Source organism: Nicotiana tabacum, chromosome 11 (assembly GCF_000715075.1).
Source record: "Nicotiana tabacum cultivar K326 chromosome 11, ASM71507v2, whole genome shotgun sequence".
NCBI lineage: Eukaryota > Viridiplantae > Streptophyta > Magnoliopsida > Solanales > Solanaceae > Nicotiana > Nicotiana tabacum.
This window is the reverse complement of record NC_134090.1, coordinates 88,672,432-88,696,187: the sequence shown is the minus strand read 5'-3', so window position 1 is coordinate 88,696,187 and position 23,756 is coordinate 88,672,432. Positions and strand designations below refer to the sequence as shown.

The 23,756-nt window shown below is 31.8% G+C and overlaps 1 protein-coding gene and 1 pseudogene across 1 annotated transcript; both read right to left on the bottom strand.

Annotated features, from left to right (window-relative positions):
* Nucleotides 1-861: 861 nt before the first annotated feature.
* Nucleotides 862-2,175, bottom strand: LOC107777933 (uncharacterized; annotated as a pseudogene).
* A 3,890-nt stretch (nt 2,176-6,065) lies between these two features.
* LOC107777932 (purine permease 3-like) lies at nt 6,066-8,288 on the bottom strand. The gene is made up of 2 exons (XM_016598103.2): nt 7,546-8,288; nt 6,066-6,461 (listed from the first exon to the last, which is right to left on the bottom strand). Exons 1-2 carry the CDS (start codon nt 8,272-8,274, stop codon nt 6,114-6,116), a joined length of 1,077 nt encoding a protein of 358 aa, XP_016453589.2. The 5' UTR covers nt 8,275-8,288; the 3' UTR covers nt 6,066-6,113.
* Between the last annotated feature and the right edge of the window lie 15,468 nt (nt 8,289-23,756).

Genomic DNA, 23,756 nt, shown 5'->3' with positions numbered 1-23,756 from the left:
GCAATTATCATAAAAGGTTCGCAATTACGAATGAACAGTGTCGTACCAGAAACCAGCAAAACCCAAACTTCTCTGAAATGATCCAAAACCACCCCAAAACTCATCTGGAACCTCCGGACACAAATCATATATGAATTTTAATCATAAAACATGCTACGGACTTGCTCGCGCACTCAAAATACTGAAAATAGGTCGTCTTAATCCAATATTGACCATGACCAAACTCCCAAATTTCTTAACTTTACTAGTCTCTCAACCAAAGATCAAAAAATACACTCAAGCCCCTCGGGACTCCAAACCAAACATGCACACAAGTTTTAAAATATCATACAAACTTGCTCGTGAGATTAAATCACCAAAATAACACTTAAAACCATAAATTTAGCACCAAATCAAATGAAATTCTCAAGAGCACTTTGAAATTCCTATTTTCACTACTGGACGTCCGAATCACGTCAAACCAACTTCGTTTCTCATCAAATTTTACAGATAAATCAAAAATATTATATTGGACCTATACCGGTCTCCGAAACCAAACTACAAAGCCGATATCAACGAGATCAAACATCAATAATTTCTTAAAAAACAAATAAATTTTTCAGACTTTCAATTTTCAACAAAAATTCATAACTCAGGCTAGGGACCTCCGATTCCAGGCATATGTGCAGGTCCCATATTCTGGTATGGACCCGTCGGGACTGTCAAAACATGAAATGTTAACCGAAGTCAACTCAAATGAAGTTTTTAAGCAAAATTTCTTATTTTTATCAACTTCCAACATATAAGCTTTTCCGGACTGCGCACGCAAATTGTGAAGGAATAAAATGAGGTTTTTAAGACGTTGAAACACGAAATTTAGTTTTAAATCATAATTAAGCATCCTGTGGCATTTTCTTCACTAAAGTATTAGTCACATCTGCTCACGTAACAGCCCCTTCCAGAGATATACGGCCTAGGCCAAGGCCCATAGTTATACCCATAGTTATTTTAACATTGGGCTGGAGGGAATGGTTTTCCGTACCATTGATAGCATGGGCCCCCGATATGAACCTCGTAACATTGTCCAAAACAATATCCTAGTGGTGGCGGAGGGTATTTGTAAATTGGCATTACCATTATTGCCTCTGGTGCTAGTAGTTGTGGTTGTGATGGTGGAGCCATTGGATTAGGTTCATGAGCTTCTTTGGGCTTGGGCTTTTCAACTTCTTTCGATTTTTCTGATACTTTCAGCTTTTCTGGTTCTTTGGGCTTTTCGGGCTTCTTGGGCTTTTCAATGAAGACAATTGTAGGCTTCTCAGGCTGTTTAGGCTTTTCAGGCTCTTTAGGCTTCTCCGATTGTTTGGGCTTCTCGGGTTCTTTGGGTAAAAATAGCACGGTCTAGCCAATTTTCGGACTAGTCATTCAAAAATAGCCAGAGTTTGCCAAGTCATTGAAAAATAGCCACTATTTTGCTGCAACAGAGACCAGTCCAGCATAATATACTGGAGTTTGGTGCACCTGTGTATGAACTTCCAGCATATTTATGCTGGACTTGTACACTTTGCTGGCTCCAGTATAATATACTGGAGACTGGAGCAGCGATCACTACAAAAAAATCAGGTTTTAGCGACAGACAAATTCTGTAGCTAAATAGAAAAATTCGTCGTTAATCTCATTTAGCGACGGATTAGCAACAAATTATCAAGAAATTCTGCTAGCTACGAGCGTTTTAGCGACAGATTAGCGACGACGTTCGTAGCTAATTTCAGTTTTTTTGTAGTGGGTGCTCCAAACTCCAGTATATTATGCTGGAGTATTTGTCCGGATTTTGAACAATATTTTCGTTCAGATTTATCTTTACATAAAAAGTGGCTAAATTTTGATTACTTTTGAAATTGTGACTATTTTTAGATGGCCACTTATAAATATGACTATTTTTGAATTTCTCCCGTTCTTTGGGTTTTACAGGCTCCTTGGGCTTTTCAGGAGCTTTGGGCTTTTGAGGCTCTTTGATTTCAATGCTCTTGATTATTCCACATCTATATATTATATATTAATATAAAGAAGGGATTAACATAAATGATGTGGCATGCCTCTAGAGCCAGCAAATTTATTTTTCTTTTATCTCTTTTTTTTGCATTTTTATCTCATTTTTCCCTACATTTACATTATTCTTGTAAGAAGTCCAGCTGTCATTGTTAGCAGTTCTGGCCTTTTGTATTCCAAGCTAAGTAAATGGAATATTTTAATTTGTAATACTACTTTCCTCCTTTAGTTACGAACCTTTCAGTTTCCAAGCATTCACTTGGACGTTTTCTATAGCCACCAGAAAATCTCTCTATATATATAAAGGAGGGAATGGAAGAGATGACTTGGTACCTCTCTTAGGCCAAGAATCACATTTATTTATATTTTTAGATTTTAGGGGTTTTTTTCTATTTTTTTCCTTTATTTTCCTTGTTTTAACAAGCCTTAAAGTCACGTCTCTTCATGTCAATTAATGAAAAATGAGAAACACAGTGATATGTTAAAAACTCAGTCGTTGCCTTACTTTTAACAGTTTTCTTATTAATTTTTAAATAACTACACCTTAAATATCTTTTGTAACCGTCACTATTTTAATTCTCTAGCCTCAAATATACAATCCTTAGTATATTAATCTTGCATTACTAAATTTGGAGGATGGATCGTCGCTTTCCTCTAACAGCTTTGAACCAATCATTTTTGTGGAAGATTATTTACCACGGAGATGAAGTCTCTTTTCGAGTTGCGACTACCCTTGTCTTCCTCATTTGCTAGCTTTGTTGCCAAGGGACGTGAATTATTTTGCTTCAGTTTTGGAGTTTTCATCTGATGCTTGAAAGTGGAGATTTTAAAAATAGATTCGTTTTTTTTATTTTCACGATCTTTTTTGTATATATGGTTAGAGTATAATTGTTCAAATATATTATTTAATTTGTTACCAGTTATTTTGTGTTTCACTTGGTACACATTGTTTTTCCTTATTATTCATGTGGGTCTCCTTGAAAACTTTGTACGTTTATTCCTTACATCAGTACATGTATTTCCTGTGTGGTGATTTGCAAGGCCTACAAGGATCGGTGTAATTGCCGAATACCGACAAAAGAGTCTCAAGGAGAAGTTTCAAAATACAACATCTGTTGAAACCATTGACATCATTTTTTTTTGTACTCTATGTGTCTTTGGAGTTAGGGTCTAATGGAACCTTGCAATGGAAGTGATGTAATTGCTTTGGAACAACTGATCAAAGGTCTAGATTCTGAATACTTACTTTAAATTTTAATTTCTATGTTATTTTGAATTGATTTCCTTTTCAATTTAGGAAAAGTACTTGATAAATATTCTTTAGATCTGCTATTTTTCTAAATCTGTCTGATAGGTTGTAAAAGGTATCCCTTGAAGGGCAGAAGTCTTGGATAGAAAACAATAAGTAACGACGTATGTTTTACATAATCCTGTTTATAAGTATTATCTTTCACCAATTGCATTGGTATTTAGAATGACATAGAATATCTTGAGGCTTAGTTGATCTTTTCATATATGCTATTCTAACTATTCGCTCAACTTTAATTCTTTCGCATCTACTTGCTCCATCCTTTCCTATTCTCTTCTCTTTCTTTTTTTTGCGCTCTTCACTAGCTAGAGAACTAATGTTATGATTCTAATGTCGACCTAAAGTGTGAAAGAAATCCTGAAGGGTGATGATTAACAAAAGAAAAATGTCCCAAGCAATTCTGAATCCAGATTATCATTGATTTAATTTTTAGTAAAGATTTTTGTTGGTGTTTATTAACGGATCTAGATTATTTACACTCAATATTAATCTTATTCAATGATGAATTTTACAAACATCCATATCATGAAATGTTCGACAGTTTGAGAAGCACTATAGCGTACACCATGAAATTGAATGCTATGCTTTTTGTGTACCCAAAAGTAAGAAGAAACGACAATTAATTATTTGAAATGATCAATTGATATTGAGAAGGCAATTACATCAACAAATAAATGTTACGATGGGAAATATGTAAAAGACAAAATCGATAAGGCCTTTTCAGCTATTCATTAGAATGTAGAGGCTCTTGAGATATTCTTATTATATTTGGTTTTGCAAGAACCTACCTTTTCGTTATTTTCAATAATGGGGATATAAAAAAAAGGATAATTCATAGTTTAATGATATTATTTATTACCGTGCAAAGCGCGGATATATTACTTAGTTTAATATAAAACAGTAGCTTAATGGGGACATCATGGGTGTGTTTTCGAGAAGATGCTGCCGGAAAACCAGCCAGCTTTTGGAGGTGTTGGGATGCAATAAAGGTAAATTAAAAAGAAACCAAATCAGGTAAGTTAATTTTTTAAATATTGGAACCAAACCAAACCAATTAAATCGGTTTTTTGCTGATTTGGTTTTGTCGGTTTTTCGATTCCCCCCCTCCCCCGGTTATTTATCGTTTTTTCTTAAATATAAGACATACACTACCAAACACATATTCCATCGACTACATTTTCAACGTAACACTATCAAATCAAATTATTGATGATAATTGAATCAAATAGTGAAGAATAATTTAAGGACTTAATTAAAAATGTATTATTTAACATGAAATAGATTCTTGTACTTCAAAAAAAAACTACCATTCAAACTAGAATGTAAAGGCAAAAAACTAGATTATTATAATAACAGAGAATTAGATTAAAAGTGTAAATAATTAACATGTACCATAAAATTTTAGAAACTTTGTATAAAAACATACATATAAATAGGTTTAATAATAAATTTTAAGTAGCTTCTTATATAGTCGGTTTGATTCGTTTTTTTTGGTTATTTTTTTATTAAATTCAAAACCAAACCAAACTTAATCAATTTTTAATTTTCGATTTGGTTTGATTTTTTGAATTTTTATGAACACCCATGATGCAGGTAATGCTGGGTGAAATGATTGAGAAATTTCCCATAATATATGCACACACACATTGAGTTCAATGAAAGCAATATATTTCACTTTTGTTAATTAATTAAAGTTGAAACTGAGTTTTCAAAGATGAGTTATAGACGATTTTTCAATGCTTTTAACGTTCTCTTTGTTATTTCGTGCCAATGAATATAGCCTAACCTTATAGATATTTTAACTAAAAATATTAAAAACATGATTTAAGGGAAAATAGTAGACTTGAGATAGTCTCAGAAAAAGCCAAAAACTATAAACTACAATTTGTCTTTTCCAATTAAGAAGACGAGAGAACATATCACTATGGAAGTAAAAAAAGTATGGGATGATTCGATTTCAATTTATTTTTAATATGTATTTGCATATTCGTTTTATAAATAACTCATATGTATATCTTATCTTATATATTTGTTATTTTTAATTTTTTATATTTAGTATAGTTAGACGAAATTTTAACAATGAAGTGCGAACAAGTTTACTAGTTCTTTACTATTGTCACGAATTTTCTCGGGATCACGACATTTCACAGTGATTGTGATTGTATTGGCCTTCTCATCATACACCTGGTCTCTAATTTCTCTTGCACAAGATTTTAACATCACAAAAAAAAAAATCAAATTAATTTTATCCATATATGATCATATATAAGTCAAAAAAAATAATCTACCAGTAACATTCTCTCCTGTAATATACAAAGCAGCCTTTGATACTAACCACATGGACCTCAGAAAATATAATTAGCGTCCTGGATTCATGTTGAACTATTATACTTTTTGATAAGTTTTATATTACTCTTTTATTATTATTCAATTATTTTATATCGATTCGCTTTTGTTCTGATTTACAAGCTTTCCCATTTTTCAAGATTTTAGAGTTTTTCTTTATCGCATTTCCTATATTTGTGCTTTTTTAAGTTCCGAGTAGCCATTTATATTCCTGCAATTTATGATCCACCAAAACTTTGACTCTTTCATCAATTACCACCTTCCATAAAGTAATTCTAAATATAATGCTTTTTTTTTTTTTTCCAACGCTATTACTTTAATTTTGAAATTTCATAATGAATTCAACTATTCAATCACAATTCCTTAACTTGAACAAATCCAAATATATTATACAACTGCTTGTATTATTCATGGAAATAACCATTCTTTTCAATCACGGAGTACAAGCTTTACTATCAATCATCTCTGTTTCCGGAGATTGTTCTTCTTTTTTCTTGCTTTCTTTAATATCACCGTAAAAGTATGAAAGAAATCCCCATAGAGAGAGAGCAAGTGAAACTCCTTTTTCTGCACTGAACTTTTCACCGTAGATAAAAACAGCTAAAACTTCCGTTATAGGTAGTAGAACGGAAATCAAAATCCCCGACACTAAAGAAGAAGCCGAATAGATGACGCCAATGGTGCCTAAGAAGTAGAATTGCAAAATTATTGCGCTCCATATTATCAAATTATAATATCTGCCTTCTCCAAGTTCAAATGCTTTTGCCTCCGTTGAAATTGCCTGAAAGATATTTTTAACCGTACCATCAATATTTTTACTTTTTCTTGTGTCTGTTTGGACCGGATTTAACTTGCAAATATGCAACTAATTTTGTAACAAAATTAGTAGATAACAAACCTTAGTTTCTAGGTAACTAATTCCACTTATTAGTTATGAGTGATTACCTATAGTTATCAATAACATGACGTTATGGTGAATTCTTTTATACTGTCAAGGGACAGAAGTTAAGAGTTGTGTATCATAAACAAATTTAAGTGATATACATTGGCAATATAATTTTTTTTTCACTGTCAATGTAGTTTAACATATTAAGTATGATGGTTACTATTTTATCATATTACCAATAAAATTCTTATCATATAGGTATAAATGAAAACCTTTAGAATGATGTTTACATGTAATTACCTTAAAATTATCAAATACTTAATATGGTTTATTATTGTATAAAACTTAAATCATATTAGTAATTTCGTTAAAGCCAAAGACATTTATTACTCCCTCCGTCAATTTACGTGGCAGCATTTCCCTTTTCGTCCGTTCAATAAAAGAATTTCAGCGTTTTATATTTGAAATAAAAATTCACTTAAACTTTTCATTTTATCCTTAATAATGACAAATAAGTTTTAGTCATAAACTTGTTATGATATGTTTAACAACATAAGTTTCGAATCACAAAAATCTTAGGAGTACATAGTGACAATCACAAGTTTCAAAAGTCTAATTATAGTCACACAAATTCATTACAAAAAACTTTACAGCTAAAATTACTCCATCCGTTCACTTTTACTTGACATGTATACTAAAAATACATTTTTATTTTTACTTGTCACTTCATATCAAGAGAAGACAAATTTTTTTTCCTGTTATACCCATAATATTTATTACTCATTTCAATTCATTTTCTCAAATCCAATAAATTATGCATCAATTAATAAGGGTATCATGATAAATTATGTACTTTATTTATTATTTCTTAAGGGGCGTGAAGTCAAAACGTGTCAAGTAAGAGTGAACAGAGGAGTAATAAATGGACAACAGGCAAATGGACAGGATTCAAATTGAGGAAAGAGAAAGGGAGAGAGACCTGAAAGTCCTTGTTAATGATCATCCCAATTGTTGCAACAATGGTGGCAACAAAGCAATACACTGTCTGAAACTCTAACACAAGTGTGTAAGTAATAGCTTGATGTGCCTTTTTGTAAATCAACTCCACCAAAGGAAAAATAAGCCCAGACAAAGCAGCAGCTGCTAGGGTCATGATAAACCCTAAAATATACTCTTTCTTTGGCTCTCCCTCTGGTTGATCACCTCCAGAGTGTAGCGCCAAAAGCACTGCGCCAACCGTCAACAAAAAGACGGCGTTGACTGAGTAAGAAGTGAACTTCAGCTTCACTATAAGGAAAGCAAAGCCGGCGGTGAAAGCAAGTTGCGTAGCAAACAGAAGTCCACTAGTCGAAACAGGCAATTTAGCTGTGCCATAAGCGTAAAAATAGTTCGCAAATCCTTGTAGGACTCCGATTCCTATAGTGGCCACGAAAATCCGGGGAGTCATCAGAATGACCTTCATATTATTATTGTTGTTGATGTCATTATTTATATTAATTTTGCGACGATAGAAGTAGGAAATGGCCAAAGGGATGAAATTTATTGGCCAAGCAACAGTTTGTAGCCAGGTTGATAGCCAAATTCTATTGCCTCCTTTGATGAAATAAAGGCGCATGAGCAAAGGGGTACCACAGGTTCCCACAGCTAGAATTATACAGTTGATGACAAGAAGAACCTTCTTCATTTTTGAGCTTACTTGAGGTTCCATTTTCTATGGAGGACTATATTGAACTACTTTTTCTTCTTATGTTGAGTCATATATATAGGTATTATGACGTCAATAAGGTCTTGTCGTATTCTAAGTATGAATTTCCTGATAATTAAGGTGAGGAACAAAATGGCCCACAATATGGGAGCCGGGAAAGAAGGATCATGCTTGATTTAGGTAAATATTAATTTGGAAAATAACTTTAAAGCATATGGAATTATAACAGTTTTGGAACAGGTCAAGATAACAAAGAGGGAAATCATTTAACGAGGACGCTGAAATAAATATAGGACCTAATGGTGAGGATTATATATATATATATATATATATATATATATATATATATATATATATATATATATATATATATATATATATATATATATATATATATATATATATATGAATCTCAATTTCATCTTTATACCCATCTAAGAATCTCCTAATTCTGTAAACGCCCAAGGCATTAAAGTATCTGGTTTATTTGAATCCAGCACTTTCAACATATATCATAAATTTATGTGAAAATTCACTTAAATTTACAATAAATAGTAGATATGCATCTATAATTTAATAAGTACGATTAATTCGATGTTGAAAACTTTAAAGGGTGAACTCATAAGGTTTAAATCCCCTCGAGCTAACACCTCAGTGAGTGGACTATTCATCTTATGCATTTTTTAAACATTGAGCTGTTCTCATATGGTAGATCCTAGAATATGCTCGTGCACAGTTTATATCTTCGATTTTTCATCTGTACTAATCTTAGCGGATGCTCATTGCCCGTGTAGCCTGTTTTATTGAGTTTTTTTAAAAGAAAAAGTTACTTAAATATTATATTAAAATTTATGTTTGAATTATACAATAAAAGTGTAAGTTTTTAAAAATATTGAACGTTAATCCTATATAATTAACTTAATAAAATAAATTGACTCATAAAATTGCTCAATCATCGGTTAAAAAGTTTTAAAGTTTTTGGTATTTATTTTATGCAAAATCCATATTACTAGAATTTTCCATTGTCCATGCAAGTTCATATTGGTTAAAATTTTCACTACTACAATTTTATCTAATTGGAGTTTATCTTTTTGAGAAATTGAGAAAAATCTTACTAATAGCTCGTGTTTCCTTGTAGCTAGGGGTGTTCAAACCGAACCGGAAAACCAAACCAAATCGATTAAAAAACCCGATTAGGTTTTGTTTGACTTGGTTTGGTATTGAGTAAAAAAATCCGAACCAAACCGTCATATAAATATATAAATTTTATTTATATTTTTAAGACTTTATAGTGAATTTTCTTTAGAAAATGTATGTGTTACTAAAAAAATTCTCCCATTAGAATATATTAATAGATCATATGTTTGTCAATTTTTTCCATATTTACTAAATATATATTCACTTATCAAAGCGTTATCTATAATTTTAACAAAGTAAGATTGAAATAATATTCATGTAACAAAAAAATCCGAAAACTCGAAAAACCCGACAAAACCGAACAAATCCAAATCGATATAGTTGGTTTGGTTCGATTTTGATAAAAATCGAACCAACCCAGTCTATATACACCCCTACTTGCAGCCGTGATTGCAAGGGGTTTTCTTAGACTTTGAATTTCTTGTCTACCTACTCTATTGATTCTTGTCTATTATGTTATAAATAATGTAGTTTATCCACCGTCGAATTCATAAATATGTAAAATTCAACAATTTGCGTATGACCCACATCAATGAGTAAGTTGAAAAAAATTATATAAACATTATTAAATAATGTGGTTGAATTATAAAATAAGAAATTAATTAAAGAAAACAAATAAGTTTTTGAAAATGATAAATGTTGATCCAGTTTAGATAGTCAATAAATTAAGAAAGAAGTTTTTCCTCATATAAGTCCTCAGATATCTTCTGTAATTTAGAGAACTTCTGCGCGAATATCTTATAAAAATTGGCGTGACTCTTAATACTATATAATAATCACTTTTGTTCTATTTTATGATTTCTTTCACAACCAATAATATAATTCTCTTCTTATGGAAACAAATATATGTATCCTAAGTGTTTTTGTCAGCTTGGGTTTGATTCTTTTGCTAATTAATTGCTTAAATTTTTAAAGTATCTGTTCTCAACATTATAGGAAATAGTTTATTTTTTGTTGATTCATATGTTCATCTCAAGTTTTAAATATTTAACTGTAATTAAAAATTTATTTACTAAAAATTTTATTTTCAAATGTAATGAATGTCAAATGCAAAATTCTTGAGAGATAAAAATATTCTTGAAATATTAACGGAATTTTATTTCCATCAAAATATGAATAAATTTTTGGCCTAATATCAAATTCACAAATTGCCTCACAATTACCTCCTTTATATGTTGTACCAAAAGGTATGTCATGCCTTTTCTTTTAATTCGATGTGTGTAACTTATTTTGACAAGATAGTGTGTACGTTGATACCAAAGATATTCATCTTTAAAAAAGTGTGCTTTTAAAAGTTAGATTTAGTGCTATAATTTATGCACCTATTTTCTTTATTGCTTATTCACTTTGACAAAAACTATTTATAATATTTGCATATATAATATAAAACTAGTATTAGTACTCACGCAGATGTGCGGACACTAATTATGTTAAATATTTAAGTTATTTGGATTGTATGTAATTAATCTTAAAATTTACACTTTCTCAGAATATAGATAATCATTGGATATTAACTACATGAAAAAAATTAACCATTTCTTCTATTTTTCTTTTTTGATATCATTCTTGCCGGTGTCATTGGATCCTAAAACTAGCCAGAAAGCAAAATAATAACTCATATTTATGGCAAAACAATCAAATGTTGAGACAATGAATGACTCTTTGGATAATACTTAACTCTTTTACTACTACTTGAACTCTTATTTGGTGGGTTGATATTTCTTAAAAAATATTTCTTTCATAAAATTTCAGTTTCTAAAACTTTATTTTTTAATAATAATTATTTTTATAATAATGTAATTGAAAATATCATTCTTAATTCAAAACTGATTTTAGTTGGCTATCTAAAAATATAAAAAATTCTTTAGCTAGTGAATTTTTTTTATTCCATTTTGATATTTGACATTAACCATGTTAAATATCTGAGTTATTTTAATTATATGTAAATAACCTTAACAGTTAAACCTTCTAAATAATTATAGATAATCGTCAGACATTAATTAAGAAACACTACATGAAAAAAAGACTAACATTTTCTCAATTCTCGTAGCGATAATTTTATTTTTGCACTATTCTAATAGTTGTCATTGGAACCTAAAAATAGCCACAAAGTGAAATAATAACTCATATTTATGGCAAAGCTCAAAGGTTGACACGATATAAACGATTATTTGATTACGACGTGACTCTTATACTACGACTTGAACTCTTATTTGGTATGATATTATCTTTCAAAAACTATTTCTATTTGGAAATTTCAATTTCTAAAACTTTATATATATTATAATAATGATTATCTTTATAATGATGCAAGTGAAGATATTATCCTTAATTTAAAATTCACTTTAGTCGGCTATCTAAAAATTTAAATGATTCTTTTGCCGGATTTATTTCAGTATGACTTCACTTTAAGTTTATCGATATCTCTATCCCTAGAATTTGAATTTTTAATACCCTATATATACAAAAAATTTGTTCTTTGAATCATTAAATGTTAAATTAGTTGATTATTATTATAAAACATTGCATATATTATTTTAAAATTGTCAAGTAGTTTATTTTTCGACACCATACTTGGCTTAACCTCAATGCAAACTACTCAAATTGTATTCCAATTCAAATTCGAATATCATATCAGTTTGTTAGTAATAGTGATTTTTTAAAAACGACATATAATGTAAATTAAAAAAATATATTCCAAGATATCCCTATCTTATAATCTATGTATTTGGGTTAGAAAAAAAATATTTGAAATAAATGAGATTAACTTTTAAATTTTTTATACTCAACAAAGATGAAACATAAGAAGAAATTTGTTGTCATCTTTTATTCTGGTTTTCAGATCTTTCTAACATTTTTTTTCAATATTTTTTTTATCTTATTTTTTATGTCATTATTTCTTTTATTACAAAAAATTAATTAATTTCACTATAAAAGGATGAGTTTTAATAAAAATTGTCTACATATGAACTTTAATTATATTTTTAGTTTTTGGTTGAAATTATTTCATATTTTTTTTTTTGGCGTTATCTAATTAGCCTAAATAGGTGCTAACCCGACCACTTAAATTAAAAAATTGAATGATGTGTAATTTATATATAATCCATATATAATATGTGTATAATCGTGTGTTGTCGGTATATCATCTATTTATATTAGCTATAAAAAGTAAACATTAATAAATATGGCCCGGATATTATATAATTATTCCATAAGATTTTGATTTTTTGAGTTTATCCATGATATAACTTCTATTATAATAATTTTAAAACTCTCTACTCATGTTCAAAAATATCTTATCTTTTTATTATCTTTGAAGTAAAAAAAGTAAAGAGTTTTTCGAAATAATTTGTTTACATTTAAAAAAAAAATATTTCACGTCATACCAATTTTTTCTTTATATATACTCTTTGTTACACTTAAAAATCGCTATAGAAACTATCAATTAGAAACCAATTTCTCTCTTGTTGAGTTTGAAAAAAATCTTTCACATAATCTAATGATTCAAAACTAATATTCGTACTCTTACAATATTAGCTTGACTACAGCTAAATGAAGGGATTTCAGCTTATACCCTTCAATTCCTTGAATGTGCTAATTTGAAATTAATGATAGCAATTGTATAGCCAAAGTTTTGTTATTTGTTTGATGTCCATTTATGCAAATTGACTCTTCAAACAAATATTTTTCAAGAAAAAAAAACAATTTTTTTTTTTAAAATATTGACTGATTTTGTGATGTTTCTTTCTCTAGCATGTATGTTTACTTTATAATATATGTAAGTAAACTTTTATTTGGTTTTATAAACTCTTTTTTGTTATTTGGATAAACATAGACGTGTACCCTATATATTACATTTATTTTAAAAGAAATTCGTTTTATTCAAATCTAGCTACAGTGTTTCAAAGAACTATACTTATAGGGTTTTAAATGTGAAAGAGTTTTATTGTTATATGGAGTAGCTATTTTTTTTGCTAGAGGCGAAGTAGTATTTAAATAATTAAAAAAATAACAAAAGTTCCTAACATGATTTCATATGATCATTAACCGAATTAAGTATGATACACACACACACACACACACACACACACACACACACACACACACACACACACACACACACACACACACACACACACACACACACACACACACACACACACATATATATATATATATATATATATATATATATATATATATATATATATATATATATATATATATATATATATATATATATATATATATATATATATATATATATATATATATATATATATATATATATATATATATATATATATATATATATATATATATATATATATATATATATATATATATATATATATATATATATAATATATACTAGTATTAGTACCCGTGCGGATGCGCGGACATTAATCATGTCAAATATTTAAGTTATTTGGATTGTATGTAAATAATATTAAAATTTACACTTTCTCAGTAAATATAGATAATCATTGGATATTATCTATTTTTCTTTTTTGATACCATTCTTGTCGGTGTCATTGGATTCTAAAAATAATCAGGAAGCAAAATAATAACTCATATTTATGGCAAAACAATCAACTGTTGAGATAATGAATTACTCTTTGGATAAGACTTAATTTTTTTACTACTACTTGAATTCTTATTTGGTGTGTTGATATCTCTTAAAAAAATATTTCTTTCTTAAAATTTCAATTTCTAAAACATTATTTTTCAATAATAATTATTTTTATAATAATGTAATTGAAAATATTATTCTTAATTCAAAACTCATTTTAGTTGGCTATCTAAAAATATAAAAAATTCTTTAGCTAGTGAAATTTTTTTGCTCCATTTTGATATTTGACATTAACCATGTTAAAAATCTGAGTTATTTGAATTATATGTAAATAACCTTAACATTTAAACCTTCTAACTAATTATAGATAATCGTCAGATATTAATTAAGAAACACTACATGAAAAAAGACTAACATTTTCTCAATTCTCTTTTTGCACTATTCTAGATGTCATTGGAACCTAAAAATAACCACATAGTGAAATAATAACTCATATTTATGGTAAAGCACAAAGGTTGACACGATATAAACGATTCTTTGATTACGACGTGACTGTTATACTACGACTTGAACTTTTATTTGATATGATTTTATCTTTCAAAAAATATTTCTATTTTGAAATTTCAATTTCTAAAATTTTATATATATTATAATAATGATTATCTTTATAATGATGCAAGTGAATATATTATCCTTAATTTAAAATTTACTTTAGTCGGCTATCTAAAAATTTAAATGATTCTTTGGCCGGATTTATTTTAGTATGACTTCACCTTAAGTTTGTCGATATCTCTAGCCCTAGAATTTTAATTTTTAATACCCTATATATACAAAAAAAAATTCTTTGAATCTTTAAATGTTAAATTAGTTGATTATTATTATAAAATATTGCATATATTGTCTTAAAATTGTCAAGTAGTTTATTTGTCGACGCCATACTTGGCTTAACCTCAATGCAAACTACTCAAATTGCATTCCAATTCAAATTCGAATATCATATCAGTTTGTTAGTAATAGTAATTTTTTTAAAATGACACATAATGTAAATTAAAAAAAAATATTCTAAGATATTCTTATCTTATAACCTATGTATTTGAGTTGAAAAAAAAAATTGAAATCGATGAGATTAACTTTCAAATTTTTTATACTCAACACAGATGAAACATAAGAAGAAATTTGTTGTCATCTTTTATTTCTCGTTTTTAGATCTTTCTAACATTTTTCAATATATTTTTTCTTTTATCTTATTTTTCATGTCATTATTTCTTTTGTTACAAAAAATTAATTTATTTCACTATAAAAGGATGAGTTTTAATAAAAATTATCTACATATGAACTTTAATTATATTTTTAGTCTTTGGTTGAACTTATTTCATATTTTTCTTTTGGCTTTATCTAATCAGCCTAAATAGGTGCTCACCTGACCACTTAAATTAAAAAATTGAATAATGTGTAATTTATATATAATTCACATGTAATATGTGTATAATCATGTGTTGTCGGTATATCATCTATTTATATTAGCTACAAAAAGTAAACAATAAATATGGCCGGATATTATGTAAATATTCCATAAGATTTCGGTTTTTTGAGTTTATCCATGATATAACTTCTAATATAATAATTTTAAAACTCTCTAGTAATATTTAAAAATATCTTATCTTTTTATTACCTGTGAATTAAAAAAAGTAAAGAGTTTTTTCGAAATAATTTGTTTACATTTTAAAGAAATATATTTCTTGTCATACCAAAAAAAATTATATACTCTTTGTTACACTTAAAATGTCGCTATAGAAACTATCAATTAGAAACCAATTTCTGTCTTGATAAACAAAAAAAACCTTTCACATAATCTAATGATTCAAAACTAATATTCTTCAACGAAAAAAATATTATACCCTTGCAATATTGGCTTGACTATAGCTAAATGAAGGGGTTTCAGCTTATACCCTTCAATTCCTTGAATGTGCTAAATTGAAATTAACGATAGCAATTGTATAGCCAAAGTTTTGTTATTTGTTTGATGTCCATTGATGCAAATTAACTCTTCAAACAAATATTGTTCAAAAAGAAAAAAGAAACTACTTTTTTATTTTATTTTAATATTGACGGATTTTGTGATGTTTCTTTCTCCACCATGTATGTTTACTTTATTATATATGTAAGTAAACTTTTTATTTGGTTTTGTAAACTCTTTTTTGTTATTTAGATAAACATAGACGTGTACCCTATATATTATATTTATTTTAAAAAAATTTCATTTTATTCAAATCTAGCTAAAGTGTTTCAAAGAACTATACTTGTAGGAATTTAAATGTGAAAGAGTTTTATAGTTATATGAAGTAGTTTTTTTTTTTGCTAGAGGTGAAGTAGTATTTAAATAATTAAAAAAAATAACAAAAGTTCCTCACATGATTGCATATGATCATTAACCGAATTAAGTATGATAATATGATAAAAAAAGATAAATTTTATTTTAATTTTAATTCGAATTTTAGAACTTTATCTATAAATTCAAAATTGTTTTTTAATATATATATATATATATATATATATATATATATATATATATATATATATTTGAATTAAAAGACAATTTTGAATTTATAGATAAAGTTCTAAAATTCAAATTATTTAACTAAAATAGTCAAATATAAAATAAAGTTACCATATACTATTGACAATTATTACCTTGCCACTTGGCTTTATCAATTTAAGATCTTACTAAATTAAAATACATAATACTACGAGTTCCTATATGGTTCAAATAAGGAAAAACTTTAGTATCTAAACTTAAGTTGATTTTAAAGTTTTAAATATTAGAAATAATTAGATGGCCATCTTGTCCACTGTAAACTTTATTTTTAAAGAATAAAAAATACGAAAATTATTTTGCTAAAAGTTTTCGTACTTTTAATATAATGTAGGTATATGTCCCAAACATCTTTTCAAAGTTCCTTTAAATACTTGGCTGTTATAATTAAATATTTGATGTAATTCTCCAAGTAAGTAAGAATTAGTGAGCAAGATATATTTATGTACATGGTAAGAAGTTTTTGTGAACATGAATTGTTTGCCTAGTTAGTCAAGTTTATTTTTGTGCATATTTTGCTTTGAAGTTTATACAACTACAATATATTTTCTACAATGTTTTTTTAAATCTATTTTATTTTTATTTGCAAATTCACTAACCATAAAAAGTTGTGGGACTTATGCCTTGGCCCTTGTTACTTTGAAGCTAACATCTCACCTATTCGTATACTACTTGTCTCCCCTGCACCTTTGCTTTCCAAAATGTAGGTGGAACCCCATATATATATAGGGCTATAAATAATATTCATAGTAGTATTTTGTTTAGAGCTTAGGTATACGTCTCCATCTTGGTTCTTTATGCATCCTTTTAGAAAATGCCAAGCGCTGCATGCTAAGTTAACAACGTAATAAGTCCTGCATATAACAAGAATAATTATTTAAGAATAAAAATGTTGATGAATATGGACCATGAACATTTTATATATTAAATAAGTGTCTAACTAATCAATTAGCTGCATAAAATAACCATGTCGAGTCGTCAAACTTTTTATTAGAATCTTTCATGTTCGTCCTATGAGGATTGTCTTCATCCCTTTCTTTCTTTCTTTCCCCAACTACTTTTCAAACACATGATTCATGCTTCATATGTACGGAAATAGGATTTGATCATATAGATGGTTTAAAATAACGTCCAGCTTTTATTGAAGAGGCCTTCGACGATGAGCATTGTTTACCCTCAAAATCGGATAATAATTAAATTTGTAAGTGATTTTAAGGATACTGTATGATGAATCTATTCGATACAAATGATAAATATTGCTAAAATAAACAGATAAACAGATATAATAAATTATTAAACCGCTTGAAAATAAAGAGGGGATAATTTGGACTCAAGGGCAGCCTCAATGAGGTATCCGTCCTCGGTCTCGTGCTTATAGTAATGAAACACTGATCGACTATGTAAGAATGAATGACAGAAAATAATAGTATATTGCTTTGACATTCTGTTACATGGGTTTAATGAATAATCAGACCCCCTTTATATAGTATGAGAATCCTACTCTAGGTACAATTTCATAAAAGGTAAAAATCTCCCATTTAACTAATTACTGGATTTTTGCCGGTATGTGCCAGATCGTCACCGTGATACCCGGCTTGTCACGACCCGGATTTCCCACTCTCGGGAGTCGTGATGGCGCCTACTAGTGTGAGCTAGGCAAACCGACTTTTGATCAAATTACCCCTTTTCCCATTTTAATCCTTTACAAGAAATTATGAGCAATAACTTAAAGACAACGGAATTTATATCAAGCGGAAGAAAAATAATAGAATTACTGAGTACAACCAATACAATTGTTTAAACAAGACTACCTATAACTGGAGTCACAGCTTCACAAACAGTCTAAGAGTACTACAAATAAAGGTTTGAAAGAAATAAAAGATACACTATTTCTAAAATAAGTAAAGGAAACATGATAAAGGAAAGATAGGAGGTGACGTCAAGGCCTGCGGATGCCTGTAGGACTACCTCGGATCACCTGGCGAACAAGAAACTGCAATCTCACTGCGGTCCGAAGTCTACAGTACTGGGATCTACACAAAAGAGTGCAGAGTGTAGTATCCGCACAGTCGACCCCATGTGCTGGAAAATGCTCAGCCTAACCTTGGCGAAGTAGTGACGAGGCTAGGACCAGACTAGCAAATAAACTTGTGCGGTTAAATCATATACAACGGAAATAGAAACAGATAATCACAATTAAAATTGGACGGGGGAAACATGCTGCGGGGAGTAACAGATAACAACAGAATATCAAGAGGAATATAAAGAAACCAAAATCCAATTACTAACAAGGATAGGGAAAACAAATGCAGAGTTCACTTTCATTTCACATCTCGTTGCAGGCGTGCAACCCGATCCCATTTCATGTATCTCGTTGCAGGCGTGCAACCCTCTCCCATTTCACATATCTCGTTGCAGGCGTGCAACCCGCTCCCATTTCACATATCTCGTTGCAGGCGTGCAACCCGCTCCCATTTCACATATCTCGTTGCAGGCGTGCAACTCGCTCCCATTTCATATCTCTCCGTGGCGGCGTGCCACCCGATCCCATTTACAAATCAACAACAATCACAAAAGAATTCCGGTAAGGGAACAATTATATTTCAACAATATACCGACAAGGAAACAATAATATCAAGACAACATCCCGGCAAGGGAACAATAATGATAATAACATCCCTGCAAGGGAACAGTAATGATAATAACATCCTAGCAAGGGAACAATAATGATAATAACATGTGAATCGCAATAAACCACAACGAAGTCATAACAATTACAATACAAGACTCACGGGCATGCTTGACACCGACATATAGATACTCGTCACCATGCCTATACGTCGTACTCCACAATTAACACGTAGCAAATAAGATACGACTCCTAGTCCTTCAATCTAAGGTTAGACCAAACACTTACCTCGATGACACAAACACAATTCAAGCCTCTACTATCGCTTTACCTTGTGATTCCACCACCAATTTGCTCGTATCTAGCCACAAGTTACTTAATTACATCAATAAGTGCAAAATGAATCAATCCTAATGCATGAAAATGAGTTTTCTAAAGTTTTACCCAAAAAGTTAAAAATCGCCCCCGGGACCACATGGTAAAAACCCAAGGTTCGAACCAAAACCCGATTATCCATTCCCCCACGAACCCAAATATATCATTTGTTTTGAAATCGGACCTCAAATTGAGGTCCAAATCTTAATTTTTGAAAAACCTAGGTTCTACCCAAAACACCCAATTTCCTCCATGAAAATCATTGATTTTGAGTTGAAATCATGTGAAAATATGTTAATCATTGAAGAAAACGAGTTAAAATTGACTTACATTCGATTTGGAAGAAGAGTTGTCTTTAAAAAATCGCCCAACAGTGTTTTGGTTTGAAAGAGTGTGAAAAATGAAAGATTCTCGGCTAAGTTATAAAATTGCAGGTTGCAAATCTTGCATTTGCAACCAGGATTCACAATTGCGAACCCAGACTTCTGCTAAGTTGGGAATTGCGAACAACTTCTCGCATTTGTGAGTTGGGAATTGCGAAAAATGCGTCGCATTTGCGACGACTGGCTAAAAGGGGAGGCATCACATTTGCGATCAATTCCTCGCATTTGCGAGGTAGCTGGCCTGGGCCATTGTTCGCATTTGCGACAAGGCCTTCGCATTTGGGAACTTGCATTTGCGAGCCTGGCTTCGCATTGCGAAGCCTGCAGGCATGCACTGAAACAGCTGAAAACCTGCAATTCTCTACGTCCAAGTGGCCTATCCAAAACTCACCCGAGCCCTCGGGGCTCCAAACCAAATATGTGCACCAACCTAAAAATATCATACGGACTCGCTCATGCATTCAAATCACTAAATAAACATCAACAACTATGAATTTAGCATCAAAATCATGAAATTTATTAAGAACTTCAAATTTTCCAATTTCTCTCGAAACGATCCGATTCACGTCATTTCAAATCCGATTCTTACCAAATTTTATAGATTCGACTAAAATCACATATAAGACCTGTACCGGGCGCCGGAACCAAAACACGGGCCCGATACTATCGAGTTTTAAACTCATTTTGTTTCCAAAACTCAGAAATAATTTCAAAAAATAATTTTCTTTAAAAATTCATTTCTCGGGCTTGGGACCTCGGAATTCGATTCCATGCATACTTCCAAGTCCCATATTTTCCTATGGACCCTTCGGAACCATCAAATCACAGGTCCGGGTCTGTTTATCTAAAATATTGATCGAAGTCAACTTAAACTCATTTTAAATGCAAAATTCATCATTTTTCAAAGATTTTCACAAAATGGCTTTCCGACTACACACCCAGATTGTGCACGCAAATCGAGGTGATGCTGAAAGAGGTTTTTGAGGCCTCAAAATGCAGAATTTACTTTTAAAACAAGTCATCACATCCTCCACTTCTAAAATAACCGTTCGTCCTCGAACGGACAGAAGAAGGAAGTACCTGAGTCGGGGAAAAGATGGGGATAACGGCTCCGCATATCGGACTCGGACTCCCAGGTCGATGCCTCAGCAGGCTGGCCTCTCCACTGAACACGACTAGAAGGAAAACTCTTCGATCTCAACTGACGAACCTACTGGTCTAGAATAACTACCGGCTCCTCCTCATAAGACAATTCCTTGTTCAACTGGACAGTACTGAAATCTAACACGTGGGATGGATCGCCGTGATATTTCCGAAGCATGGACACATGAAACACTCGATGCACGACTGATAAGCTCGGTGGCAATGCAAGTCTGTAAGCCACCTCTCCCACTCGATCAAGAATCTCAAACGGGCCAATGAGCCTAAGACTAAGCATCCCCTTCTTCCCAAATCTCATCACTCCCTTCATAGGCAACACTCGAAGCAATCCCCCCTCACCGACCATGAATGCTAAATCACGAACCTTATGGTCGGCATAACTCTTTTGCCTGGACTGAACTGTACGAAGCCTATCCTAAATAATCCTGACCTTGTCCAAGGCATCCTGAACCAGATCCGTACCCAACAACCGAGTATCCCTCGGCTCAAACCATCCAACCGGCGACCGACACCGCCTACAATACAAAGCCTCATACGGAGCCATTTGGATACTCGACTGGTGGCTGTTGTTATAGGCAAACTCTGATAAAGGCAAAAACTGATCCCACGAGCCTCCAAAGTCAATGGCACAAGCTCAGAGCATATCCTCCAAAATCTGAATAGTCCGCTCGGACTGCCCATCCGTCTGAGGATGAAATGTTGTGCTCAACTCAACCCGTGTGCCCAACTCTCGCTGAACTGCTCTCCAGAAATGTGAGGTAAACTGCGTACCTCGGTCTAAAATGATAGACACGGGCACACCATAAAGACGAACAATCTCTCGGATATAGATCTCAGCTAACCTCTCGGAAGAGCAGGAGACTGCCACAAGAACGAAATGTGCTGACTTGGTCAGCCTATCAACAATAACCCACACTGTGTCGAACTTCCTCTGAGTTCGTGGGAGTCCAACAATGAAGTCCATAGTGATCCGCTCCCACTTCCACTCGGGAAGCTCAATCCTCTGAAACAACCTACCAGGTCTCTGATGCTCGTACTTAACCTACTGACAATTCAAACACCGAGCCACATACGCAACAATATCCTTCCTCATTCTCCTCCACCAATAATGCTGCTGCAAATCCTGATACATCTTAGCGGCGCCCAGATGAGTAGAGTACCGGGAACTATGGGCCTCATCTAAAATCAACTCTCGGAGAACATCCACATTAGGCACACAAACTCGACCCTGCAATCTCAAAACTCCGTCATCACCTAAGGTAACCTATTTGACACCTTCGTGCTGCATCGTGTCTCTAAGGACACACAAATGGGGACCATCATACTGCCGATCACGGGTATGCTCTAATAAGGAAAAATGAGCTACTATTCAAGCTAACATACGACTGGGCTCCGAAACATCCAACCTCATGAACTGATTGGACAAAGCCTGAACATCCAAAGCAAGCGGTCTCTCACCGACCGGAATATAAGCAAGACTGCCCATACTGGCTGACTTTCTACTCAAAGCATCGGCCACCACATTGGCCTTTCTCATATGATATAAGATGGTGATATCATAGTCCTTTAATAGCTCCAACCACCTTCTCTACCTCAAATTTAGCTCCTTCTGCTTGAATAAATACTGCAGACTCTTGTGATCCGTGAATACTTCACATGCTACGCCATACAGATAATGCCTCCAAATCTTCAATGCGTGAACAATAGCTGCCAACTCCAAATCATGAACCGGATAGTTCTTCTTATGAATCTTCAACTACCGTGAGGCATATGCAATGACCTTGCCATCGTGCATCAACACCGCACCAAGTCCAATACGAGATGCATCACAATAAACTGTATAAGGCCCTAAACCTGTGGGCAAAACCAACACTGGTGCCGTAGTCAGAGCTGTCTTGAGCTTCTGAAAGCTCGCCTCACACTCGTCCGACCATCTGAACTGGGCACCCTTCTGGGTCAACCTAGTCATCGGGGTTGCAATAGATGAAAAACCCTCCACAAACCGACGATAGTAGCCTACCAATTCCAAGAAACTCCAGATCTCTATAGCTGATAATGGTCTAGGCCAGTTTTTGACTGCCTCAATCTTCTTCAGATCGACCTGAATAACCTCTGTTGATACAACATGACCCAGGAATGCAACTGAACTCAGCTAGAACTCACACTTCGAAAACCTAGCATGCAACTGACTATCCCTCAAAGTCTGAAGAACCACTCTAAGATGCTGCTCGTGCTCCTCCCAACTACGGGAATAGATCAAAATATCATCAATGAAGACTATCACGAACAAATCCAAGTAAGGCCGGAACACTCGGTTCATCAAATCCATAAAAGCTTTTAGGGCATTTGTCAACCCGGATGACATCGCCAAGAACTCATAATGCCCGTACCGAGTGCGGAAAGCTGTCTTAGGGACATCAGTTGCCCTAATCCTCAACTGATAGTAGCCAGATCTCAAGTCAATCTTCGAGAACGCCTTGGCACCCTGAAGCTGATCAAACAAATCATCAATCCTCGGCAATGGATACTTATTCTTGATTGTAACCTGGTTCAACTGCCGGTAATCAATACACA

Coding starts and splice junctions, on each gene's coding strand:
- LOC107777932 (XM_016598103.2), bottom strand. CDS start 8,274: ATGGAACCTCAAGTAAGCTCAAAAATGAAGAAGGTTCTTCTTGTCATC. Junction 6,462..7,545: donor TCATTAACAAGGACTTTCAG/GTCTCTCTCCCT, acceptor AATATCTTTCAG/GCAATTTCAACGGAGGCAAA.